Genomic DNA, 25,264 nt, shown 5'->3' on the forward strand with positions numbered 1-25,264 from the left:
TTGATGTGATGGGTTTTGTTTTATCTTATTATATTTATTTTGTAAAAAATTATTCTAAAAATAAGACTTTTTAAAAAGTCATTACAGTTGAAAAGAAGAAAAGAATTCTTCACATACAATGAATATGTCTTATAGATAGCCATAAAGCATAAGAACCAAAAGTTTCAATAAATTTAAACATTCAAAGGCTATGTGGATTAAAACTCACTTTGATTTTTAAAAGATATAGACTTTAGGTGCTTTTTATTGAATTTTATTAAAACTTTAAAATTGTGCTTTTTAAAATTATTATATGACTTATATTTGGTAACTGGCAGAGTGCTAAATATAGTTTTACTAAATACCTTTAATTCAATTTTTGAATTTTACCAATTCTAAAAAAAATTAAAATTAAACAAAAAGGACCAAAAAGCACAGAGATATCCTTTAACTAGACAGGTTAAACAATGAAATAGCAGCTAGACATATGTGAAAATCTAAACTACTAACTGCTTCCAATCATACTTTGAATAACTCTTCCCTGAAATGTATTGTTTAATGTATGCTTAATGTGTGTCTTTAACGTCCGAGAACTCTATAAATTAAACAGACTTATCTTTTATGCCCCCCAGCATCCCATTCACATCCTTGCTAAAGAATGGGGAGAACCTAAAATTGGTGCCTGAACTGGAACACCTTTGAGAATCAAGAGGCTTTATAAATAATTGGGACAACAGGTATAAACTGGGACTCTGACCATCTATAAACTAGAACTAGACTGCCATATAAAGCCACAATCTTGAAATGCACCAACCTTAGCAAAGGGGGTGAACTAGATAAAATTAGCAAGGCAGAATCAGCCCATAGCAAAAAGTTCAAAAGGGAAGGGGTAGTGGGAAAGAAAAGCTATTTCTATTGAAATTTGACCTCATCTATTCTTGAATTGATGTTAAAAGGAATAGACAATGTCAGGTTAATCTAAAACTTTAATATTGAGAAACTAACATAAAAATTGGTCTCAAATTCTAAGGGAAGATGAAGTGTGACAAAACGCTTCTGTACACTATAAATGAATTCTCAATGAAAAGAATATTGTAATATGCAACAAAACACCTAAGACAATGGTCATTATCTGCTACAACATATAACAAAATTAGACTCATTCCAAAGACTTCATACAATATAATTACCAAATAGAGATTAAGAAAAATGTGCTGTTAAAATCACAAAGGTCAAGGAGGACAGAAATAAAAAGAACTGTGAAAAACATACTATAGAAGAAAGAATGACCTGAATAAAACTTTAATTGGTAGTAGGTTTGATATTACTAAAGAGAAACTAATGAACTAGTGTATATATGAGGAAAACCTGTTCAGTTTACATTTTATACAGATAAATGGTGGCAAATAAGAGGCTTAATCTTTCCTAACATTTAAAAATGGATAAAAGGGAAAAGTTCAAGTTCCATCCATTTGCCTACGAATTTCATAAAGTCATTGTTTTTGATAGCTGAGTAATATTCCATTGTGTAGATGTACCACATTTTCTGTATCCATTCCTCTGTTGAAGGGCATCTGGGTTCTTTCCAGCTTCTGGCTATTATAAATAAGGCTGCTATGAACATAGTGGAGCACGTGTCCTTTTTATATGTTGGGGCATCTTTTGGGTGTATGCCCAAGAGAGGTATAGCTGGATCCTCAGGTAGTTCAATGTCCAATTTTCTGAGGAACCTCCAGACTGATTTCCAGAATGGTTGTACCAGTCTGCAATCCCACCAACAATGGAGGAGTGTTCCTCTTTCTCCACATCTTCACCAGTATCTGCTGTCACCTGGGTTTTTGATCTTAGCCATTCTCACTGGTGTGAGGTGAAATCTCAGGGTTGTTTTGATTTGCATTTCCCTGATGACTAAGGATGTTGAACATTTCTTTAGGTCCTTCTCAGCCATTTGAGACTAGAACAACTTAAATGGCAGGAGGTACTAAAACATGTGAGGTAATACAGTCTCATAAGTTTTGGAAGGTGTGTGGAGACAGAAAAAGACATCATTTGATTGTCAAGGATATATACTAATATTTAAGGTAATTACTCATGAATGTAATTGAAAGAATATAAACTAAAAGTAGGGAAAACAAGTTTTTTCAATTCTATGAAAATAGGGTAAATCTCAGAAGACATAAAATATTACAACAGATGTTACTGAAAATGATCAAAAATACACAGTATACAGAATATGGACTATGTGACTATGTAATAGCACTTTTGCCTTTCAATAATGAATCATTCTAGATTTTTTTAAAGAAGCATCTCAAGTAGAAAACACAAGTCTTTTGAAAACCACTACATCAGAGACATTCCTTGGTCATCCTATTAGGAATAACAGAGCTGGAAATGTGAATCCTTCCAATATTGTTCATATTGTTTGTCATGGCATTGACTTTCTGGGGTCTTTTGGCATTCAATATGAATTTTAGGACTTTTTATCTAATTCTATGAGAAATGTGTGGTGACTCTAATCATGAATACATTGAATCCATAGAATGATTTAGATATTTGTTATTTTCACAATATTAATTCTGCTAATTGTGAGTATGGGAGATGTTTCTATTTTCTTTTTTTTTTCCTTTTCCCTTTTTGTTTATTGGATATTTTCTTTATTTGCATTTAAAATGCTATTCCCTTTCCTAGTTTCCTCTCTGGAACCCCCCTATCCTGTCCCCCACTCCTGCCTCCATTTGGGTGCATACCCCACCCATCCACCCGCTTCCTCCCATTTCCCTGCCTTGATGTTCCCCTACTCTGGGTGTCCAGCATTGGCAGGACCAAGGGCTTCTCCTTCCATTTGTACCCGACAAGGCCATCCTCAGCTACATATGCAGTTGAAGCCATGGGTTCCTCCATGTGTACTCTCTGGTTGGTGATTTATTGACTGGGAGCTCTGGGGTGTCTGGTTGGTTGGTATTGTTGTTCTTCCTATGGGGTTTTAAAAATCCCTCAGCTACCTCAATCCTTTTTCTAACTCCTCCATTGGGAATCCCTTTCTCAGTCCAGTGGTTGGCTGTGAGCATCCTCATCTGTATGAGTAAGGCTCTGGCAGAGCTTCTCAAGAGACATGCATATCAGGCTCCTGTCAGCATGCACTTCTTGGGATTCACAATAGTGTCTGGGTTTGGTGCCTGCATGTGGAATGGATCCCCATGTGTGGCAGTCTCTGGCCTTTCCTTTAGTCACTGCTCCAAACTTTGTCCCCATATTTCCTCCTGTGAGTATTTTGTTCTTCTGAGAAGTACTGAAGCATCCACACTTTTGTCTTTCTTCTTCTTCTTGAGCATCATGAGGTCTGTGGATTATATCTTGGGTAATTCGAGCTTTTGGGCTAATAGCCACTTATCAATGAGTGCATACCATGTATGTCTTTCTGTGATTGGGTTACCTCACTCAGGATGATATTTTCCAGTCCCAACCATTTGCCTACGAATTTCATAAAGTCATTGTTTTTGATAGCTGAGTAATATTCCATTGTGTAGATGTACCACATTTTCTGTATCCATTCCTCTGTTGAAGGGCATCTGGGTTCTTTCCAGCTTCTGGCTATTATAAATAAGGCTACTATGAACATAGTGGAGCACGTGTCTTTGTTATATGTTGGGGTATCTTTTGGGTATATGCCCAGGAGTGGGATAGCTGGTTTCCTCAGGTAGTGCAATGTTCAATTTTCTGAGGAACCTCCAGACTGATTTCCAGAATGGTTGTACCAGCTTGCAATTCCACCAACAATAGAGGAGTGTTTCTCTTTCTCCACATCCTCGCCAGCATGTGCTTTTTCCATTTTCTTGAGTCTATTTTATTCTTTTTGTTCAGGGATAAGCCACCTGATAGGTTATCTGATCTCAAGTGTTTAACACTTAACCCACACATACATATACACACACATACACACACACACAAACATATTTGAGCAACACTATATAGATTCAGTGAGTTATATATATATATATGTGTGTGTGTGCGTGTGTATACATTGTGTTTATATGTGTGTATGTGTGCGTACAATTAAGGAAAATATAATAAATTTAAGAGGAAATGAGGGAACATGAGAGGAGCTTAGGGATGAATATAGGGGAAATTATGTAAATATAGTATTCATGTATGACATTCTTGAAACAAACTAAGATTTAAAAATCCATTCATTTCTTATTTTTCATAACACTTAAAATATATCTCTATTATACATGTATTAACAATATATAATTGAAATTCATAAGTCAAAAATTAAATTGTATGTAAAATCAACAAACACATAATTTATCAATCAATAAAAGTCAAATTTATAATTTATTCTTAAAAAAATTAAAACCCAATAACCAAGCATGGACTAATGAATACACATAGACTTGTCAATTTAACACATACTAAACTGCCAGAAAAAAATGAGCTATTAGAAAGGATACTTACCTCTGATTTAAAATGATAAATGTTTACATATAAATTCTTGCTTTGGCTTTCTAAAATGGCACTTGGAATGATATTGTTACAGAAGATTTAAGACAGTCATGAGAAAAAGAAAAATCAATGTTTGAAAGTACCTTAAGCTTCTGGAAGGATCACAGAACACATCCAAAGTAAGTAAAGAAAGGGACAACTCACACAAGAGCAAAATTAAATAGAAAACACAGAGAAATAGTGCAAGTCAGACAGACAGATGACAGGCAGGCAGGCAGGTAGGCAAAGGTCACTTTGAAAACACTACTAGTTTTAAAACTTCTCACAAATTTAGTGAAGAAAAAGAAACAAATGTAGAATCATTGTGGAAAGGGCACCAATGAATCATCAATAAAGCAGGTGGTAAGGAATTAAAATTGGGTTTGATTTGATTATTGCACAGCATATGTATGTGGTGAATTATCACACTATAACACTATATGTACATTAAATATTAAATAAAAACAGAGGCAAGGAAGTCAGTTAAGATCTTCTTTCAATTACACATGCCTAAAAGTATTCATGGGCTGGACAAAAGGAGCAGCAAAACTGAGCAGCATTTGAATTCATGAACACCTGTGATCTTAGGCTATGCATAAAACCATAGTATAACAAACTAAAAAAATGAATCAAAATATTACAACAAGGCAAGCTTAATTTTTCCAATGAATGTAAAAATAGTCTAAAATTGGATTATGGATTAATGCAAATAAACACAAAGATTAGGGGAGGGAAATCATCTTAATATAGGTCAAAGGGAAGTTGCACATTTTTGATCATGTTCATAAATAAACATGCATCCCTTAAATTTTTTTAAAATAAAATGCATCCTGAAAGAAAGAATGGGATATCAAGTAGATGTGTACTGTATTCTCTACTCAGAATTATCTGTCATCTGGCCTTTGTAGGAAATCTCATGATTATGAGTTTTACCTTTTAAAATTAATAATCAATACCGAATGTTCCTCATTTCTTGAACCCAGAATCATTATCACGACTTAGAAATCATCAGTTAACTGAATGTGCTTGTGAACATACACACATGTACAAACTCTCTCTCTCTCTCTCTCTCTCTCTCTCTCTCTCTCTCTCTCTCCCTGTCTCTCTCTCACACACACACACAAAGAGAGAGAGAGAGACAGACAGACAGACAGAGAGACAGACAAAGAGACAGAGAGACAGAGACAGAGAGAGGTGCATGCTCATACATGTGAAAGCAATCATAAAAAAAATCTCAATTTAAAAGTGGCAAAAGTGACAGGAAACTGTGGTCAGGGTGTGTTATATGAGAGAAGAGTCTGTTTTAAATAAAAAATAAATTAATTTTAAAAAGAAAAGTGGCAAAATGGGAGCCAGCACAATGGTTCAGAGGAGAATGACATTTGACACCAAGCTTGATGACTCAACTTTGATTCCTGGGAGCTACAAGGTAGAGAGAGAGAACTGACTCCATATGAATAAATGTAAGAAATACTTTTTTAAAAGTAACAACACAAGGAAATAGAATATTTGTGAAATTTTGTTACAGGGATGGTATCACAGTTTGAAAACATTCTTAACCCTTATGTGACTATAATCAATTAGGTTTATTTCATATTCATAAAAGTATCAAATATACAGTGTGACAATTTGAAACAAGAAAATTTGTAGAAATGGAACCATTGTTCACAAATAGTGGCATTGTAAATTGGCACATCACAAAAGTATTTGATCTGAAAACTGTTAAACGTACAAAGATTGTATGAATGGCAAAGTTTATATGTAAGTAAATACCCTAAAGAAACTCAAATATGCTCACTGGATGTTTGTCCAATTTTATTGTGTCATTATGTTTACTACTTTAAAATAAGAAGCAGCCCAAATTCACACAAACAAGAGAATTGATGAAAGGAAGGAAAGTGGATATAAGAATAATTGGTAGTGGTTAACTTAATTAGGATTAAATGTATCTAAAGGAATTGCTTTCAATGTTTTGTACAAAGGACTTTTTATCTGTATTTAATAGTTATTTTTAATAATATGACATATTTAAGGATATTCCCATTAACTTACTTAATCAGTTTTAAAAGTTAGGTTATATACATCTATTTTTATAGATCTTAATCCAGAATGAAAGCTGCTGGAGAAATATCAGACAATAACTATTTGTTCCTTAGGTATCCCACAACCTTTGACCAAAAGCAATCAGATTTTGACCTAACCGTTCTATAAATGCCATCAATTACTTCCTTGCAAATTGAGCCCTTACATATTCTCTAAGGATAGTTGCCTCCAAATTGACAAATAAATTCTGATGTTTTCTGAAGCACTTAAATCAAATCTGCCAGATAATAAGACTAAGTTTTCCCCCGGGAAAGGCATTTAATACTTTGCTATATGGGCTTCAAGCCTTGAAAATGCCATGTCAAAGCAAGCACCAGAAAAAAGTCTTGCAAGGCTTGTGCCTATTTAGCAAAATGTGGGGTCCTACAGCCAATGCAAATGAATTAAAGTGAAAGTTTTTTCATTTTTCCAATTTTGAATTCTTTCTTCCATTTCCATTCTCTCCATCATTATACATTTGGAGATATTATGCATATGCTAATCCACAGAACTCTTTCACTGATGTATGGCTCTTAAAATGGTCTTCTAAGTATGTGCATGTGGCCTGGCTATGCATGTTACACAAACCCCAGGAGAGAACTGATCATGGACTCCTAGGAAGAATATAGACCTTTCTTGCTTACATCTGAAAATATACTTATGGCGATGAAATGAGAGTCACTGTCAATCCACTGTGATCCTTGCCACTAGTAAGGAAGGAGCATAAGTGGACATACCTTCTTTGCAATGCTAGGGAGGACTGGATTTCATATACCACTACCAATAAAGTAACCCTTCCCTGAACTTTTGCTTTCTTCTTAATGACCACTTTTTCTTTGCGATATCTAAAAGTTTTGATATCTTTGCACAATTTCCATAAGCATTTGTCAAATCAGAATATATATTACTTGAATTTATTATCAAGAATTATGACTATAGACCCACACCCGCGGATCCCGGCCCGCAGCAGCTCTCTGCTCCCAGACCCGGTGAGAGAGAGACCCAACCGCCTGGTCAGGTGGGCACTCCTGAGGCTGCAGAGCGGAAGAGACCACCAACTCTGCTCACCCCTGCCCACATCCCTGGCCCAAGAGGAAACTGTATAAGGCCTCTGGGCTCCCGTGGGGGAGGGCCCAGGAGCGGCAGGACCCCTGTCCCTGAGACACCGCCGGACCCTGAAGGAAACAGACCGGATAAACAGTTCTCTGCACCCAAATCCCGTGGGAGGGAGAGCTAAACCTTCAGAGAGGCAGACAAGCCTGGGAAACCAGAAGTGACTGCTCCCCGCACACACATCTCGGACGCCAGAGGAAAAAGCCAAAGACCATCTGGAACCCTGGTGCACTGAAGCTCCCGGAAGGGGCGGCACAGGTCTTCCTGGTTGCTGCCGCTGCAGAGAGCCCGTGGGGAGCACCCCACGAGCGAACCTGAGCCTCGGGACCACAGGTAAGACCAAATTTTCTGCTGCAAGAAAGCTGCCTGGTGAGCTTGGGACACAGGAAAGCAGAATTTCTCTAGGACCTGGCACGTTCTGTGTTTACCGGAAGTCCCACACCCGCGGATCCCGGCCCACAGCAGCTCTCTGCTCCCAGACCCGGTGAGAGAGAGACCCAACCGCCTGGTCAGGTGGGCACTCCTGAGGCTGCAGAGCGGAACAGACCACCAACACTGCTCACCCCTGCCCACATCCCTGGCCCAAGAGGAAACTGTATAAGGCCTCTGGGCTCCCGTGGGGAAGGGCCCAGGAGCGGCAGGACCCCTGTGCCTGAGACACCGCCGGAACCTGAAAGAAACAGACCGGATAAACAGTTCTCTGCACCCAAATCCCGTGGGAGGGAGAGCTAAACCTTCAGAGAGGCAGACAAGCCTGGGAAACCAGAAGTGACTGCTCCCCGCACACACATCTCGGACGCCAGAGGAAAAAGCCAAAGACCATCTGGAACCCTGGTGCACTGAAGTTCCCGGAAGGGGCAGCACAGGTCTTCCTGGTTGCTGCCGCTGCAGAGAGCCCGTAGGCAGCACCCCACGAGCGAACCTGAGCCTCGGGACCACAGGTAAGACCAAATTTTCTGCTGCAAGAAAGCTGCCTGGTGAACTCAAGACACAGGCCCACAGGAACAGCTGAAGACCTGTAGAGAGGAAAAACTACACGCCAGAAAGCAGAACACTCTGTCCCCATAACTGACTGAAAGAGAGGAAAACAGGTCTACAGCACTCCTGTCACACAGGCTTATAGGACAGTCTAGCCACTGTCAGAAATAGCAGAACAAAGTAACACTAGAGATAATCTGATGGCGAGAGGCAAGCGCAGGAACCCAAGCAACAGAAACCAAGACTACATGCCATCATCGGAGCCCAATTCTCCCACCAAAACAAACATGGAATATCCAAACACACCAGAAAAGCAAGATCTAGTTACAAAATCATTTTTGATCATGATGCTGGAGGACTTCAAGAAAGACATGAACACACTTAGGGAAGCACAGGAAAACATTAATAAACAAGTAAAAGCCTACAGAGAGGAATCGCAAAAATCCCTGAAAGAATTCCAGGAAAACACAATCAAACAGTTGAAGGAATTAAAAATGGAAATAGAAGCAATCAAGAAAGAACACATGGAAACAACCCTGGATATAGAAAACCAAAAGAAGAGACAAGGAGCTGTAGATACAAGCCTCACCAACAGAATTCAAGAGATGGAAGAGAGAATCTCAGGAGCAGAAGATTCCATAGAAATCATTGACTCAACTGTCAAAGATAATGTAAAGCGGAAAAAGCTACTGGTCCAAAACATACAGGAAATCCAGGACTCAATGAGAAGATCAAACCTAAGGATAATAGGTATAGAAGAGAGTGAAGACTCCCAGCTCAAAGGACCAGTAAATATCTTCAACAAAATCATAGAAGAAAACTTCCCTAACCTAAAAAAAGAGATACCCATAGACATACAAGAAGCCTACAGAACTCCAAATAGATTGGACCAGAAAAGAAACACCTCCCGTCACATAATTGTCAAAACACCAAACGCACAAAATAAAGAAAGAATATTAAAAGCAGTAAGGGAAAAAGGTCAAGTAACATATAAAGGGAGACCTATTAGAATCACACCAGACTTCTCGCCAGAAACTATGAAGGCCAGAAGATCCTGGACTGATGTCATACAGACCCTAAGAGAACACAAATGCCAGCCCAGGTTACTGTATCCAGCAAAACTCTCAATTAACATTGATGGAGAAACCAAGATATTCCATGACAAAACCAAATTTACACAATATCTTTCTACAAATCCAGCACTACAAAGGATAATAAATGGTAAAGCCCAACATAAGGAGGCAAGCTATACCCTAGAAGAAGCAAGAAACTAATCGTCTTGGCAACAAAACAAAGAGAATGAAAGCACACAAACATAACCTCACATCCAAATATGAATATAAAGGGAAGCAATAATCACTATTCCTTAATATCTCTCAATATCAATGGCCTCAACTCCCCAATAAAAAGACATAGATTAACAAACTGGATACGCAATGAGGACCCTGCATTCTGCTGCCTACAGGAAACACACCTCAGAGACAAAGACAGACACTACCTCAGAGTGAAAGGCTGGAAAACAACTTTCCAAGCAAATGGTCAGAAGAAGCAAGCTGGAGTAGCCATTCTAATATCAAATAAAATCAATTTCCAACTAAAAGTCATCAAAAAAGATAAGGAAGGACACTTCATATTCATCAAAGGAAAAATCCACCAAGATGAACTCTCAATCCTAAATATCTATGCCCCAAATACAAGGGCACCTACATACGTAAAAGAAACCTTACTAAAGCTCAAAACACACATTGCACCTCACACAATAATAGTGGGAGACTTCAACACCCCACTCTCATCAATGGACAGATCATGGAAACAGAAATTAAACAGTGATGTCGACAGACTAAGAGAAGTCATGAGCCAAATGGACTTAACGGATATTTATAGAACATTCTATCCTAAAGCAAAAGGATATACCTTCTTCTCAGCTCCTCATGGTACTTTCTCCAAAATTGACCATATAATTGGTCAAAAAACGGGCCTCAACAGGTACAGAAAGATAGAGATAATCCCATGCATGCTATCGGACCACCACGGCCTAAAACTGGTCTTCAATAACAATAAGGGAAGAATGCCCACATATACGTGGAAATTGAACAATGCTCTACTCAATGATAACCTGGTCAAGGAAGAAATAAAGAAAGAAATTAAAAACTTTTTAGAATTTAATGAAAATGAAGATACAACATACCCAAACTTATGGGACACAATGAAAGCTGTGCTAAGAGGAAAACTCATAGCGCTGAGTGCCTGCAGAAAGAAACAGGAAAGAGCATATGTCAGCAGCTTGACAGCACACCTAAAAGCTCTAGAACAAAAAGAAGCAAATACACCCAGGAGGAGTAGAAGGCAGGAAATAATCAAACTCAGAGCTGAAATCAACCAAGTAGAAACAAAAAGGACCATAGAAAGAATCAACAGAACGAAAAGTTGGTTCTTTGAGAAAATCAACAAGATAGATAAACCCTTAGCCAGACTAACGAGAGGACACAGAGAGTGCTTCCAAATTAACAAAATTAGAAATGAAAAGGGAGACATAACTACAGATTCAGAGGAAATTCAAAAAATCATCAGATCTTACTATAAAAACCTATATTCAACAAAATTTGAAAATCTTCAGGAAATGGACAATTTCCTAGACAGATACCAGGTATCGAAGTTAAATCAGGAACAGATAAACCAGTTAAACAACCCCATAACTCCTAAGGAAATAGAAGCAGTCATTAAAGGTCTTCCAACCAAAAAGAGCCCAGGTCCAGACGGGTTTAGTGCAGAATTCTATCAAACCTTCATAGAAGACCTCACACCAATATTATCCAAACTATTCCACAAAATTGAAACAAATGGAGCACTACCGAATTCATTCTACGAAGCCACAATTACTCTTATACCTAAACCACACAAAGACACAACAAAGAAAGAGAACTTCAGACCAATTTCCCTTATGTATATCGACGCAAAAATACTCAATAAAATTCTGGCAAACCGAATTCAAGAGCACATCAAAACAATCATCCACCATGATCAAGTAGGCTTCATCCCAGGCATGCAGGGATGGTTTAATATACGGAAAACCATCAACGTGATCCATCATATAAACAAACTGAAAGAACAGAACCACATGATCATTTCATTAGATGCTGAGAAAGCATTTGACAAAATTCAACACCCCTTCATGATAAAAGTCCTGGAAAGAATAGGAATTCAAGGCCCATACCTAAACATAGTAAAAGCCATATACAGCAAACCAGTTGCTAACATTAAACTAAATGGAGAGAAACTCGAAGCAATCCCACTAAAATCAGGGACTAGACAAGGCTGCCCACTCTCTCCCTACTTATTCAATATAGTTCTTGAAGTTCTAGCCAGAGCAATCAGACAACAAAAGAAGATCAAGGGGATACAGATCGGAAAAGAAGAAGTCAAAATATCACTATTTGCAGATGACATGATAGTATATTTAAGTGATCCCAAAAGTTCCACCAGAGAACTACTAAAGCTGATAAACAACTTCAGCAAAGTGGCTGGGTATAAAATTAACTCAAATAAATCAGTTGCCTTCCTCTATACAAAAGAGAAACAAGCCGAGAAAGAAATTAGGGAAACGACACCCTTCATAATAGACCCAAATAATATAAAGTACCTCGGTGTGACTTTAACCAAGCAAGTAAAAGATCTGTACAATAAGAACTTCAAGACACTGAGGAAAGAAATTGAAGAAGACCTCAGAAGATGGAAAGATCTCCCATGCTCATGGATTGGCAGGATTAATATAGTAAAAATGGCCATTTTACCAAAAGCAATCTACAGATTCAATGCAATCCCCATCAAAATACCAATCCAATTCTTCAAAGAGTTAGACAGAACAATTTGCAAATTCATCTGGAATAACAAAAAACCCAGGATAGCTAAAGCTATCCTCAACAATAAAAGGACTTCAGGGGGAATCACTATCCCTGAACTCAAGCAGTATTACAGAGCAATAGTGATAAAAACTGCATGGTATTGGTACAGAGACAGACAGATAGACCAATGGAATAGAATTGAAGACCCAGAAATGAACCCACACACCTATGGTCACTTGAATTTGACAAAGGAGCCAAAACCATCCAATGGAAAAAAGATAGCATTTTCAGCAAATGGTGCTGGTTCAACTGGAGGGCAACATGTAGAAGAATGCAGATCGATCCATGCTTATCACCCTGTACAAAGCTTAAGTCCAAGTGGATCAAGGACCTCCACATCAAACCAGACACACTCAAACTAATAGAAGAAAAACTAGGGAAGCATCTGGAACACATGGGCACTGGAAAAAATTTCCTGAACAAAACACCAATGGCTTATGCTCTAAGATCAAGAATCGACAAATGGGATCTCATAAAACTGCAAAGCTTCTGTAAGGCAAAGGACACGGTGGTTAGGACAAAACGGCAACCAACAGATTGGGAAAAGATCTTTACCAATCCTACAACAGATAGAGGCCTTATATCCAAAATATACAAAGAACTCAAGAAGTTAGACCGCAGGGAAACAAATAACCCTATTAAAAATGGGGTTCAGAGCTAAACAAAGAATTCACAGCTGAGGAATGCCGAATGGCTGAGAAACACCTAAAGAAATGTTCAACATCTTTAGTCATAAGGGAAATGCAAATCAAAACAACCCTGAGATTTCACCTCACACCAGTGAGAATGGCTAAGATCAAAAACTCAGGTGACAGCAGATGCTGGCGAGGATGTGGAGAAAGAGGAACACTCCTCCATTGTTGGTGGGATTGCAGACTGGTAAAACCATTCTGGAAATCAGTCTGGAGGTTCCTCAGAAAATTGGACATTGAACTGCCTGAGGATCCAGCTATACCTCTCTTGGGCATATACCCAAAAGATGCCTCAACATATAAAAGAGACACGTGCTCCACTATGTTCATCGCAGCCTTATTTATAATAGCCAGAAAATGGAAAGAACCGAGATGCCCTTCAACAGAGGAATGGATACAGAAAATGTGGTACATCTACACAATGGAATATTACTCAGCTATCAAAAACAACGAGTCTATGAAATTCGTAGGCAAATGGTTGGAACTGGAAAATATCATCCTGAGTGAGCTAACCCAATCACAGAAAGACATACATGGTATGCACTCATTGATAAGTGGCTATTAGCCCAAATGCTTGAATTACCCTAGACGCCTAGAACAAACGAAACTCAAGACGGATGATCAAAATGTGAATGCTTCACTCCTTCTTTAAATGAGGAAAAAGAATACCCTTGGCTGGGAAGGGAGAGGCAAAGATTAAAACAGAGACTGAAGGAACACCCATTCAGAGCCTGCCCCACAGGTGGCCCATACATATACAGCCACCCAATTGGACAAGATGGATGAAGCAAAGAAGTGCAGACCGACAGGAGCCGGATGTAGATCGCTCCTGAGAGACACAGCCAGAATACAGCAAATACAGAGGCGAATGCCAGCAGCAAACCAATGAGCTGAGAATAGGTCCCCCGTTGAAGGAATCAGAGAAAGAACTGGAAGAGCTTGAAGGGGCTCGAGACCCCAAAAGTACAACAATGTCAAGCAACCAGAGCTTCCAGGGACTAAGCCACTACCTAAAGACTATATATGGACTGACCCTGGACTCTGACCCCATAGGTAGCAATGAATATCCTAGTATGAGCACCAGTGGAAGGGGAAGCCCTGGGTCCTGCTAAGACTGAACCCCCAGTGAACTAGACTATGGGGGGAGGGCGGCAATGGGGGGAGGGTTGGGAGGGGAACACCCATAAGGAAGGGGAGGGAGGAGGGGGATTTTGCCCGGAAACCGGGAAAGGGAATAACACTTGAAATGTATATAAGAAATACTCAAGTTAATAAAAATAAAAATAAAAAAAAATAAAAAAAGAAAAAAAAAAAGAATTATGACTATAATATCTTATATGGATCCCCTTTCCTCAGCATTCCGGGTTTTGTCCCAGTAAGCTAGGTGGTCAGTTCTCTGACTATATTACTTACTTGCATCATTACTTAGATGCACTTTTTATTTGCCAGGAAATTTCTCAGTCGAAGATTTCTAGTTGGTACTTGGTACCTTACTTTGTGAGTTTCAAACATCAAAGCATCCTTCAGGAAAGGGTGAGCAACACCTGAAACTAACATCTAAACTTTCCTATTTAACAGTTCCTCCACCTCCACAATGGACACTGCAATTCAAAAGATCTTAACGATAATAATTGGGGAAGAAGAGGCTATCAATATGAGAGTGGGGAAGGTCACATGGAAGGAGTTGGAGGAAGGGATTAGGAAAGGCAGAAATGGAAGAAAGAGAATCGAACAGTGATGTAACTATATTTTAATTAAAATGTATAAAACAAAAAATTAAGAAAGAAAACAGATTATGCAACAGTAACAACGATACCTAACTTTACAAAGAGATCTTGGGATACCGTGAGGAATTTTTCCATCTGTCAAGATCTGGTTTTCACTGTAAAGGGTTAGACAGGCCCATTCTGAAAGTGCCTTTTCACTAAGCCATTCTGTCTGTCATGGCCACCTTTGTGCCACCTTCCCATAAATCTGATCATGAAAATGGCCTAATCACTCCTAATCGTAGATGGTTACAGAAAGGCACATGGCCTCAATTCACTCAAATTGGGGCAAAATCTTTTGGTGTCTCACAGTGTTGATATTACTACTGAGAAGCCATGTATTATTTCATCCCATTTATTACAGAGTTATCATGACCTGTTCAATCATGATGTCTATAAAATCCCAATTACACCCAGTTTCCAACTCATTTTTTGTACTCTGAATTAAATTTCATTTACTTTTTCATGTACTCTGTTGTTGTCCTGCTAAGGTTCTTGCTGCAACTTATCACCACAGTCAGATGGGGATCAACTGTTGCACAAGAACACAGAGAGTAGATCTTTTAAAAGCAACAGCAGTGTGCTTTTCACTCAGATGGACTATATAGCCTTAAGAAGGGCTGAAAGTGCTGCTAAAAGAACATTGATAGGGTTGGGGATTTAGCTCAGTGGTAGAGTGCTTGCCTAGCAAGCGCAGGGCCCTGGGTTCGGTCCCCAGCTCTGAAAAATAAACAAAAAAAGAACATTGACTTCATTTGTCCCAAGCATTTCCTCCTGACCAGGAAAGATCCATACATTCTACTGCTTTAACTTAATCCTTTTGAAGGATATAAACAAATGAAATAACCAGACTTGGAAAAAAGAAAGAAACAAGCCAGGCGAAGAGACTGTGTGTATGTGTCATTGGCATCTCTGAGTTCAGATAGCTGTTTGCAGGCGTTTTAGATTGTACACCAGCTGTGAAGAGTCTATGTGTGATTGGGCTATGCATGTACATTTACGTGAATGCATTTGTGGATGGTGATAAATGAGTGGCAACGAGTAAATGTGGTATGTGTGTGCGTGTTAGTGTGTGTGTGTGTGTGTGTGTGTGTGTGTGTGTGTGTGTGCATTTTAAGAGAAAATGCATTAAAATTTAATTTTAACGTTAAATTTTCTTAGGGCTGAGAGATAGTTTACTAAAGTGCTTGCACCAGAGGACGTGAGTTCAGATCCTCAGTACCCACAAAAAAGGCTGGGCATGCCACATTAAAAGTAGACACACAGTGGATATTTATACAGTGCCTACTGTTTGGGGCTGATTGTAGCTCTCCCTCTACCCACATCTATAAAAGGACAAACATTTGAAAATGATTTAGATCCCAACTCTGGTATACTTGGTTCATTTATGTCCTCAGTGATGGAACAAACTTCTTGGACGGCTCTACTGGTTACTTGACCGACAATAGTAACTATCACATCACTTTCTTCAAATGACCTGTTTAGACAAATATGTATGATGCCAAAAAATGTGATGAAACAGATAATTGCTGATAGAGAACTAAGCCAATTTTTAAAGATATGGAAGAAAGAAACAGGTATATCTGTGTGGCTAAGTATAGTTTATGGATATAGATGAAGTACGCATGGAAAAAGTAAAATTGTCAAAAAAAATATGCTAGTGAGAAGTCCATGGGACAAGATATCGCCTTAGGAAAAAAACTATGGAAAATGACAATTTGTTTTCTTTCACCCACTGAATCATCTTTCTCTTTTCCTTTTCAGGAACTATACTTACCATATCAGTGTCTGACACAGGGCCAAAACTGGTCACATAGATATCTGTCTTCACTTCAGTCACTGCATCTGAGTGAAATAAAGTAGAAAAATGTATCATGAACCAGTGTCTCCTTAGGTCAGAAGGTGCAATGCAGATATGCTCTGGACTGCAACCAGCATGCTCTTTCTGAGGAGGGGCATTTAACACTGCCACAATACCCCTCCCCCCCCCAAATAACTGTCTCATATATGTTATTCCTTTGCAGTGTACATGTTAGGTCCAAATATAATTTCTATCTTTTTACATAACACTGAAGATGATAGAATTCACAAACATAGGAAGCTGTTAAAAAGGCCCCTGATATCTCCACCTGTTGGGCTCTAACAATGACTTACCCTTACTTGTGGTCAATTAAAATAATCTAAAATCTAACGCTCTTCCACATCTGGAACACAGGATGGTAGTATCCCCCACTTCCCTCAAAACCAAAGCAGGGAGGAGAAAAGTAAATGGTTACAGTTATAGGAAGATATAGTGAGTTACTAGAACAGTTAATGTCTGATACTAGACCCTCTACTCTGTAATGAGCATGAAAACAAATTCTCACTAGTGTGTTGCTACCACCAGCCTGAACAGTCTAGGATGATGAGCCCAAGGAGAACAACTGTGCAGCCATAAAAGTCTGTCCACAATGGACTTTGTTAACTAAAGAGAAAGTCTGTTGAGTCAAGTAACAGAGGTTTGGAACTCGCTGATGTAACATTATATACTATACATCAATTTTCTTTTTGTGATATCTGGTTCTTTTTCTGCCTTCTGGTGGACACCATCCCTGTTTTCTTTTTAAATTTTATTATTTATTTCATTTATTTTCTTTGGGTTTCTTTTGAGACAAAGTTTCTCTGTGCATCCCTGGCTATTCTGGAACTTCTTCTGAAGACTGAGCTGGCCTCAAACTTAGAGACCTACCTGCCTTTACTGAGTTTTTCTTCTACTTAGAACAATTCTGCTCATGTTATTGAAACCCAACTAGATATTTCATAGCAGTTTGTCTCAAATACAGCATAAACCACTCTAGCCTACTGTAGTTCAGTCAAACCCATTTCAACCTGCTAAAAATCTCATAATTGCCATAACTAATGTCCCACTCTGGCCCAACATAGGTGACACAAGTTGATGTGCAAGAGAGATAATATAAATGAGTCTTATACAAGATCTGACATGTGTATATAAGTGGGCCACATTTTGAAGTCTATGTTAGTATTTCTTTTCTGCAATTGGTAAGCATAAAAAAACCCTTTTGCATCTGCATCATATTAACTCTATACACACAGCCATGGCATATGATCCAAATATTCTTTCTCTCTTCATTCCTCACTTGTGAATTGATTTTTCACTTGTCCAAGTCATCCCTAAGACTTACTGTAGTATGTGCCTCTCCCAGGGCACTGGTGTGTTCCATGTGCTCAAAGCCACTGCACTCATCCAAAAATCATTCCATTTCCATGAGAGTTTATAAACTTCATTTAATAATAACCAGCACTACAATCAATTCACCAAAAGACACAATTTACTCCCAAGCTTAATCAACAAAACCATGACTCTGAGAATAGAGCTATGTTTTAAACAGTTGGGCTCTCATTCTGAGCACAGTCTGTGCTTTAAGCTATTTCTGTACTTGGATCAGCAGAGACTATGTCTACGAACCAATGATGTAATTCTTGAAAGTGTGTCATGAGAGATTCATTGGCTGGTAAAGCAAATATATTTGCATATATGTTATGGCACAGTGATTTCTAATTTCCTTATGCATAACTACATTAACCAAAATAGATTAATTAACAAACTAGAATACAATCACACTTTAATCCAACATTGAGCAGGCCATTTTTAAAATATGAAAAAAAAGTTTGCACTAATATAACTGTAAATTTTTGAGTTATGGAGAATTCCAACAAAGGACTCATCTTACGTGCGTGCACGTGCACGCGCACACACACACACACGCGCGCGCACACACACACACACACACACACGCGAGAGAGAGAGAGAGAGAGAGAGAGAGAGAGAGAGAGAGAGAGAGACAGAGAGGAAACTTTCCAAAGCTGTCTTTATGATAGACATGGATATTTAATATGAAGTGAAAAAGAAAGTTCCCCCATCAGCATTTCCTACTTCTAATGCTCCCAAGGCCAATCAAGTTCTCAATAATACAGTAGAGGAGTGGCATGACAGGAAGGTGCTCTAATTCAAAGGGACTCTGGAATCATTGTGGCACTGACAGAGACTGGCCTGGATTTAAAGGCTTGAGCTCTATAACTGATAAGAGAAAAGAAAACTACATAGAGAATTCAAGAGTGGGGGATAATACAAAGAGTGAGAGAAAGCAAGAAAGCAAAAAAGCGAGAGAGAGAGAGAGAGAGAGAGAGAGAGAGAGAGAGAGAGAGAGAGAGAGGTTATGTGTTTTCAACAGAGATGACTCATGCAGTGGGCTGTGGAGCCAGGATATTTGTTTACACCATAGAAATGCAAATAAAGAAGCAGGGACAAACGGAGATATTTTCTCTAGTATTCTACACAGGGTCCCAATACTCAAACAGTTTGTCTCATTTTTTGGCTAAGAAATCTAGAGCATCCTTGAAGCAAGGTACCTGAGAATACATCAAACCTGCAGAAGGATAACATAGTGACTAGCTGGGTTGAAATTTAGGATCTAACAGAATTCTCGGAGGCATTTTTGTTATTGAACTCCTATGTTCCTACTTTACCATCTAGAAAAATTGGAATGGTAGCAATTATCTCAGCATGGCTCTAAGGCCCTAAAAGTTTATGTGTAATCCAGTTTAGATAGATTCAGTGGTCACTATACAATCTTTTTGGTGTAGCTTATACTATTTCAGAAGTTAGACCTCATGGACCACTCGTAGGACCAGCTACCTGCTCAGAATCACACAGAAGTCTGAAGTCCGTGTTCCAGTCTCAGAGGACAGTATTCACCTGGAACTCCAGCTCCTCTGTGTGAAGGAACAATGGTGTGGATTTACAATTTCATTCGAATGAACATAAGTACAGTTAATTGTACTAAAATTGTGGTCTTCTCAATAGGTATAAATGGGAAATGTTCATTAATAAAAGACAAGAGAGGCTTTTCACATGGCTTAGAGATGATTTTGTCTCATTTTCATTTGTTCAGAGAACTTAATTTCCTTCCACTATAACTCTGAAATAAAAAGTAATTTATTATATTTTCCCTTTGCAAATTTGCTGTAGTATTGGAACTGATTCAGTGGCCTGAAGTGACTCAAACATACGTATGTTGTATAAACACATATATATGTGCATGTAATCATTAATGCTCATTGATGCTCTAATTAGTAAATAACACATTGGACCAAATCCTGCATTATTTCCCTCTAGCACATATCTGAAAGAACAAAGATTAGCCAATTAGCAAATGATTACTGTGTTTATGATGTTTATGATAAGTATGTTGTTCATAGTAACCTTTATTTTCTAGTTTAACTTCAAGTACATGCTTAAGAAACCTTTCATTTTCTCCTTGAAGACCTTGAATTAGGGCTGGAACAGTTTTTACAGGCTTTCCCATTCTCCCTGCTCCACAACCTTGTGCATGCATATTATCCTTGGCTCTGGCCTTTGGGTACACAAGATAAAATGAATTTTCTATTTCTTTTGAGATTTAATGATCTGCAGAGATGCAAACATTGTGAGCATTATAGCCTGAAATGTGTTTTTTCTTGTTCCACACTGTGTTCCAACTTCTTTAAACTCTTCCCTTTTTAGGTGGTTCTGAGTCCATTCACTTGCCTTCATCGGCTCACTTACCAATGGCTTAGCAATTATTGATCCTCTAAAATATGTTTAATGATCTCTGTTCACATCTTCATTGAACAAGTGATGATGAAAGGAATGATATGACTAAAAGTGGACAACTCTTCCATAGTGCATTATGGGCTTTTCCCTGCACTGTTATTCGTTCTAGTAAAGTGATGAGAATTGGAGGATTGGCCAAGAGAACCACTGGCCAACTTTCCTGTTTACACTCAGATTCTTAGAAATGTGATGAGGAACAATAAAGTATGTGAAAATGAGTCCCCATTATGACCAGCCAAGTCTGCTAGCCACATGAACTTATGTACCAGGCTTCAGTGACTCTGAGGCAAGATCATAGGAAAATGGAAACTGGTACACTGTTCTCAAGCCAGTGCTTTTGACATTTCTCCTTGATTATTTCTGGGGAGAGACAGATGCTGTAAGTACTCATCCATGCCCCTACCCCAGTTAATTCATCTCAGATAAACTCGTTGGAAAATCCGAAAAGGTAGCTAAGGAAAGCAGAGATTAGAAAAGAGTATAGCAGCCATGCTGAGCTCAACTGTAAGCTCTGCTATTGATTCACATGCTTCTGAACAGGCTGTCTGCAAGCACATCACACAGGTGGTATTTTGCAGGCTTTGGGTCTCTGTTTTCTTGTCTATGCTACTCCATCTAGTGTCTTGTATCTAAAATGTTCAGAAAACTCTAATAACCAATTGCCTTCCTGTTGAAGGCTGTAAATGAGAAGGTTAGCAAAATACATATTTGTAACATAAAACCCGAGACATTTAAAGTACCACAATCATTAACACATTACCTTTAAAACTCTTCTATTGTTCTACTAGAATAAATGAGTATCTTGACTTTCTCAAAGACAATACAGAATAAACTAAAGCCAACATTGGCAGTACACATATCTAATCCTGGCAGGAGCCATTTGGTAATGTTTACCTGAAATCCTAGCACTTTTGAGACTGAAGCAAGAAAATGCATTTGGATTGGCAATATGGTTGGGGAGCAGTACAGACTAAGTAAACTCCATAGTGCCACTCTGTGTCAAAAATAATAAGTAAATATAGCAAATACATTATGGCTAATTATTAATAAAATCTCTGAAAACATGTTAGGTTCTTACATTAACTAGAAGATACACACAAAGCAAAATATGATTATAAGCAGAAATTCGAAAGAACAACCCATACAGGAATAGTTTCCTAATTTTTCTTTCTTACTTTGACAAGTTTTCTCTAAAGGAGTAACTGCAAGGTGGGGTTGCCACACAAATGACTGAAATTCTGACAGAAACCTCATACATCTTATTTTAAAAAAGCAAAGAAAGGGATTCATATGGGACAAAGTGTATGCACATTCCAGAATAGAAAGAAAAATGCTTAGGAAAGTATCCCACCAGTTCTGCATGGCAATCCTCTCAGTTGGGCTGTATGTTACTGGTCTAACTTAGAGTCTGCATACCAAAGGCTTGAGAAGAACAATACAATTTAATTTATTGCCTTTATTTCAGGAGACTTCATGGGCAGCAAAAGTATGGAACAGACCCATAGCTGCATGGCAGGCTTTGAGAATTTAAAATGAACTTACATTTCAACCATGGTCCTATGCTGTCTACTAAGTGGTCATGAGATAAATCATACTGAAGTAACCCATGTTATTGTCTTTTATATGAGACACTGAGATATATACATATATGACAAAGGAAATCTGGGGTGAGAATTTACTATCTAAATAATGTTCCATATGGTCAGACATAATTTTTGAGGACTGCTGTCCCTTCAATTGCTAAAGAGACACACTGCATTTTAAAAGGGGTCATACTTTACCTATGCCTGCTTAAGATTCCATATTTAGCAAAATAGACTTCTGTTTATGTTCTGTTAGGCCTATTGAAAATTCATGCCTAAGTTATCACTTGGGCTTTTGAAGAATCTCTGTATCTTCAAACTTTTCTTTGTACTATTTTTCCTCTGAGTGAGCATTGCTTGGATTGGAAATTTCCATCCTCATATATATTAATCCTTTATTAAAACTAACTCTGTCTTTTGAAAAAAAGAAGGCTTAAAACTTTAAGGAACAAAGACTATTACCCAGAGAGATCTTTTTAAAAAATGAGATAAAGAAAACTTCTCCATAGTACAATAAGAAGACCCAGAATAAATGATAAAATATTTTAAATATCTTATTTAACAATAACAAGGAAAAATTTACCAAAATATAGAAAAAAGACATAATTAATAGGATTAAACTGTAAAATAACTCTGATGTTGGAAAGGTCAAGACTTTAAAGTACTCTTTATAGCTATATCCCATGAGTTAAATGAAAATACAAAAAAAAAAGATAGACAGAAGTTCTTTTCTTTTTGGATCTGTACCTAGACAGAAGTTCTTAAAAGAGAAATCATAAAATAACCACACTGATGTTTCAAAAATATGAAATTACAAAATGTGAGGCAAGCACTCTACCACTGAGCTAAATCCCCAACTTATGCAGATATAAACATTAAACAAAATTTGGTGTCATTAGAAAATGGCTGAAAAATAAACTTCAGAAACAATTGTGTATACAGGGGGCAGTTGTTATGTAGTATCAACTGCTTGCAAGGGTATGGAGGAGTAATTTTCATATGCTATTGGTAAAGATGCAAAATTGTATGCTCATATTGAAAAATATTTTTTAAATGTGTTATAAAAGGAAACATCCCATTATTAATCCTACTCATCACAAATGAGTCCAAATTAAGTCAAACAATAAATGTTGTATAAATATCGGCTGTTTTTTTATCCATAATAAACAATTGGTCCATCAATAAAGTATATGTTCTGTGGAGTACCAATCAATAAATATATAATTAATTGCTAGTAAATGTAAGAGTATGGGTGAATTTCAAATAGATATCAGAAAGTCAAAGAAGACATACAGAAAAGGTTACTGCTGCCTGATTCTGTTTATACAACATTTAAGCTAGATTAGTCATTGCCAGCTTGTAAAAGATGGTCAGAGTGGACTGAACAGCAGCACAGAAGCAAGAGGATATTTTTAAGTTGATGGAACTATTCTACATCTTTATTGTTTCAGTAATTTTAAGGTTATGTAAAACACTGAACTGTGCTGTGCATTCCTTTTCAAGAACACACAATTTTAGTATAAGATTTAAAATAAAAATCTCCACCATTCAATTGCAAGGATGTTAAACATCACAATTAGTAAAATAGAATAGTATACCACAGAATTGTTTGATATAGATACATATGTAGGTGTATAGACATTACAACATGTGAGAAAATCACTTAAAGGTATGATGATTATGCCCACATTTGTAGCCCAAGCAAAGATATTAAAGTTCAAGAGATGATAAATATCTTGTTTAAAGTCACTCAGCTACAGTAAGATAAAGTTGAAATGTAAGATTTTCTAGTCCATGATTGAAGAGTTCATGACGGAAATTACATTACATTTACGCTTAAAGAAACTGTATGATAGTATATTTAAGTGATCCCAAAAGTTCCACTAGAGTACAACTAAAGCTGATAAACAACTTCAGCAAAGTGGCTGGGTATAAAATTAATTCAAATAAATCATTAGCCTTCCTCTACAAAAAAGAGAAACAAGGGAAACGACACCCTTCATAATAGACCCAAATAATATAAAATACCTCGGTGTGACTCTAACCAAGCAAGTGAAAGATCTGTACAATAAGAACTTCAAGCCTCTGAAGAAAGAATTTGAAGAAGACCTCAGAAGATGGAAAGATCTCCCATGCTCATGGATTGGCAGGATTAATATAGTAAAAATGGCCATTTTACCAAAAGCAATCTACAGATTCAATGCAATCCCCATCAAAATACCAATCCAATTCTTCAAAGAGTTAGACAGAACAATTTGCAAATTCATCTGGAATAACAAAAAACCCAGGATAGCTAAAACTATCCTCAACAATAAAAGGACTTCAGGGGGAATCACTATCCCTGAACTCAAGCAGTATTACAGAGCAATAGTGATAAAAACTGCATGGTATTGGTACAGAGACAGACAGATAGACCAGTGGAATAGAATTGAAGACCCAGAAATGAACCCACACACCTATGGTCACTTGATTTTTGACAAAGGAGCCCAAACCATCCAATGGAAAAAAGATAACATTTTCAGCAAATGGTGCTGGTTCAACTGGAGGGCAACATGTAGAAGAATGCAGATCGATCCATGCTTATCACCCTGTACAAAGCTTAAGTCCAAGTGGATCAAGGACCTCCACATCAAACCAGATACACTCAAACTAATAGAAGAAAAACTAGGGAAGCATCTGGAACACATGGGCACTGGAAAAAATTTCCTGAACAAAACACCAATGGCTTATGCTCTAAGATCAAGAATCGACAAATGGGATCTCATAAAACTGCAAAGCTTCTGTAAGGCAAAGGACACTGTGGTTAGGACAAAATGGCAACCAAAAGATTGGGAAAAGATATTTACCAATCCTACAACAGATAGAGGCCTTATATCCAAAATATACAAAGAACTCAAGAAGTTAGACCGCAGGGAAACAAATAACCCTATTAAAAAATGGAGTTCAGATCTAAACAAAGAATTCACAGCTGATGAATGCCGAATGGCTGAGAAACACCTAAAGAAGTGTTCAACATATTTAGTCATAAGGGAAA

At 37.8% G+C, this 25,264-nt stretch overlaps 1 protein-coding gene across 2 annotated transcripts in view; it reads right to left on the bottom strand.

Moving 5' to 3' along the window:
- Positions 1-25,264, bottom strand: part of Gabra3 (gamma-aminobutyric acid type A receptor subunit alpha 3) — a 241,892-nt gene that overhangs the window by 79,119 nt on the left and 137,509 nt on the right. For both annotated transcript variants that reach the window (XM_017601916.3, NM_017069.3), the window contains exon 4: positions 16,772-16,839. In XM_017601916.3, coding sequence (XP_017457405.1) covers positions 16,772-16,839 — 68 coding nt within the window. The remainder of the gene's footprint in view (positions 1-16,771; positions 16,840-25,264) is intronic.

Source organism: Rattus norvegicus, chromosome X (genome assembly GCF_036323735.1).
Source record: "Rattus norvegicus strain BN/NHsdMcwi chromosome X, GRCr8, whole genome shotgun sequence".
Taxonomy (NCBI): Eukaryota; Metazoa; Chordata; class Mammalia; order Rodentia; family Muridae; genus Rattus; species Rattus norvegicus.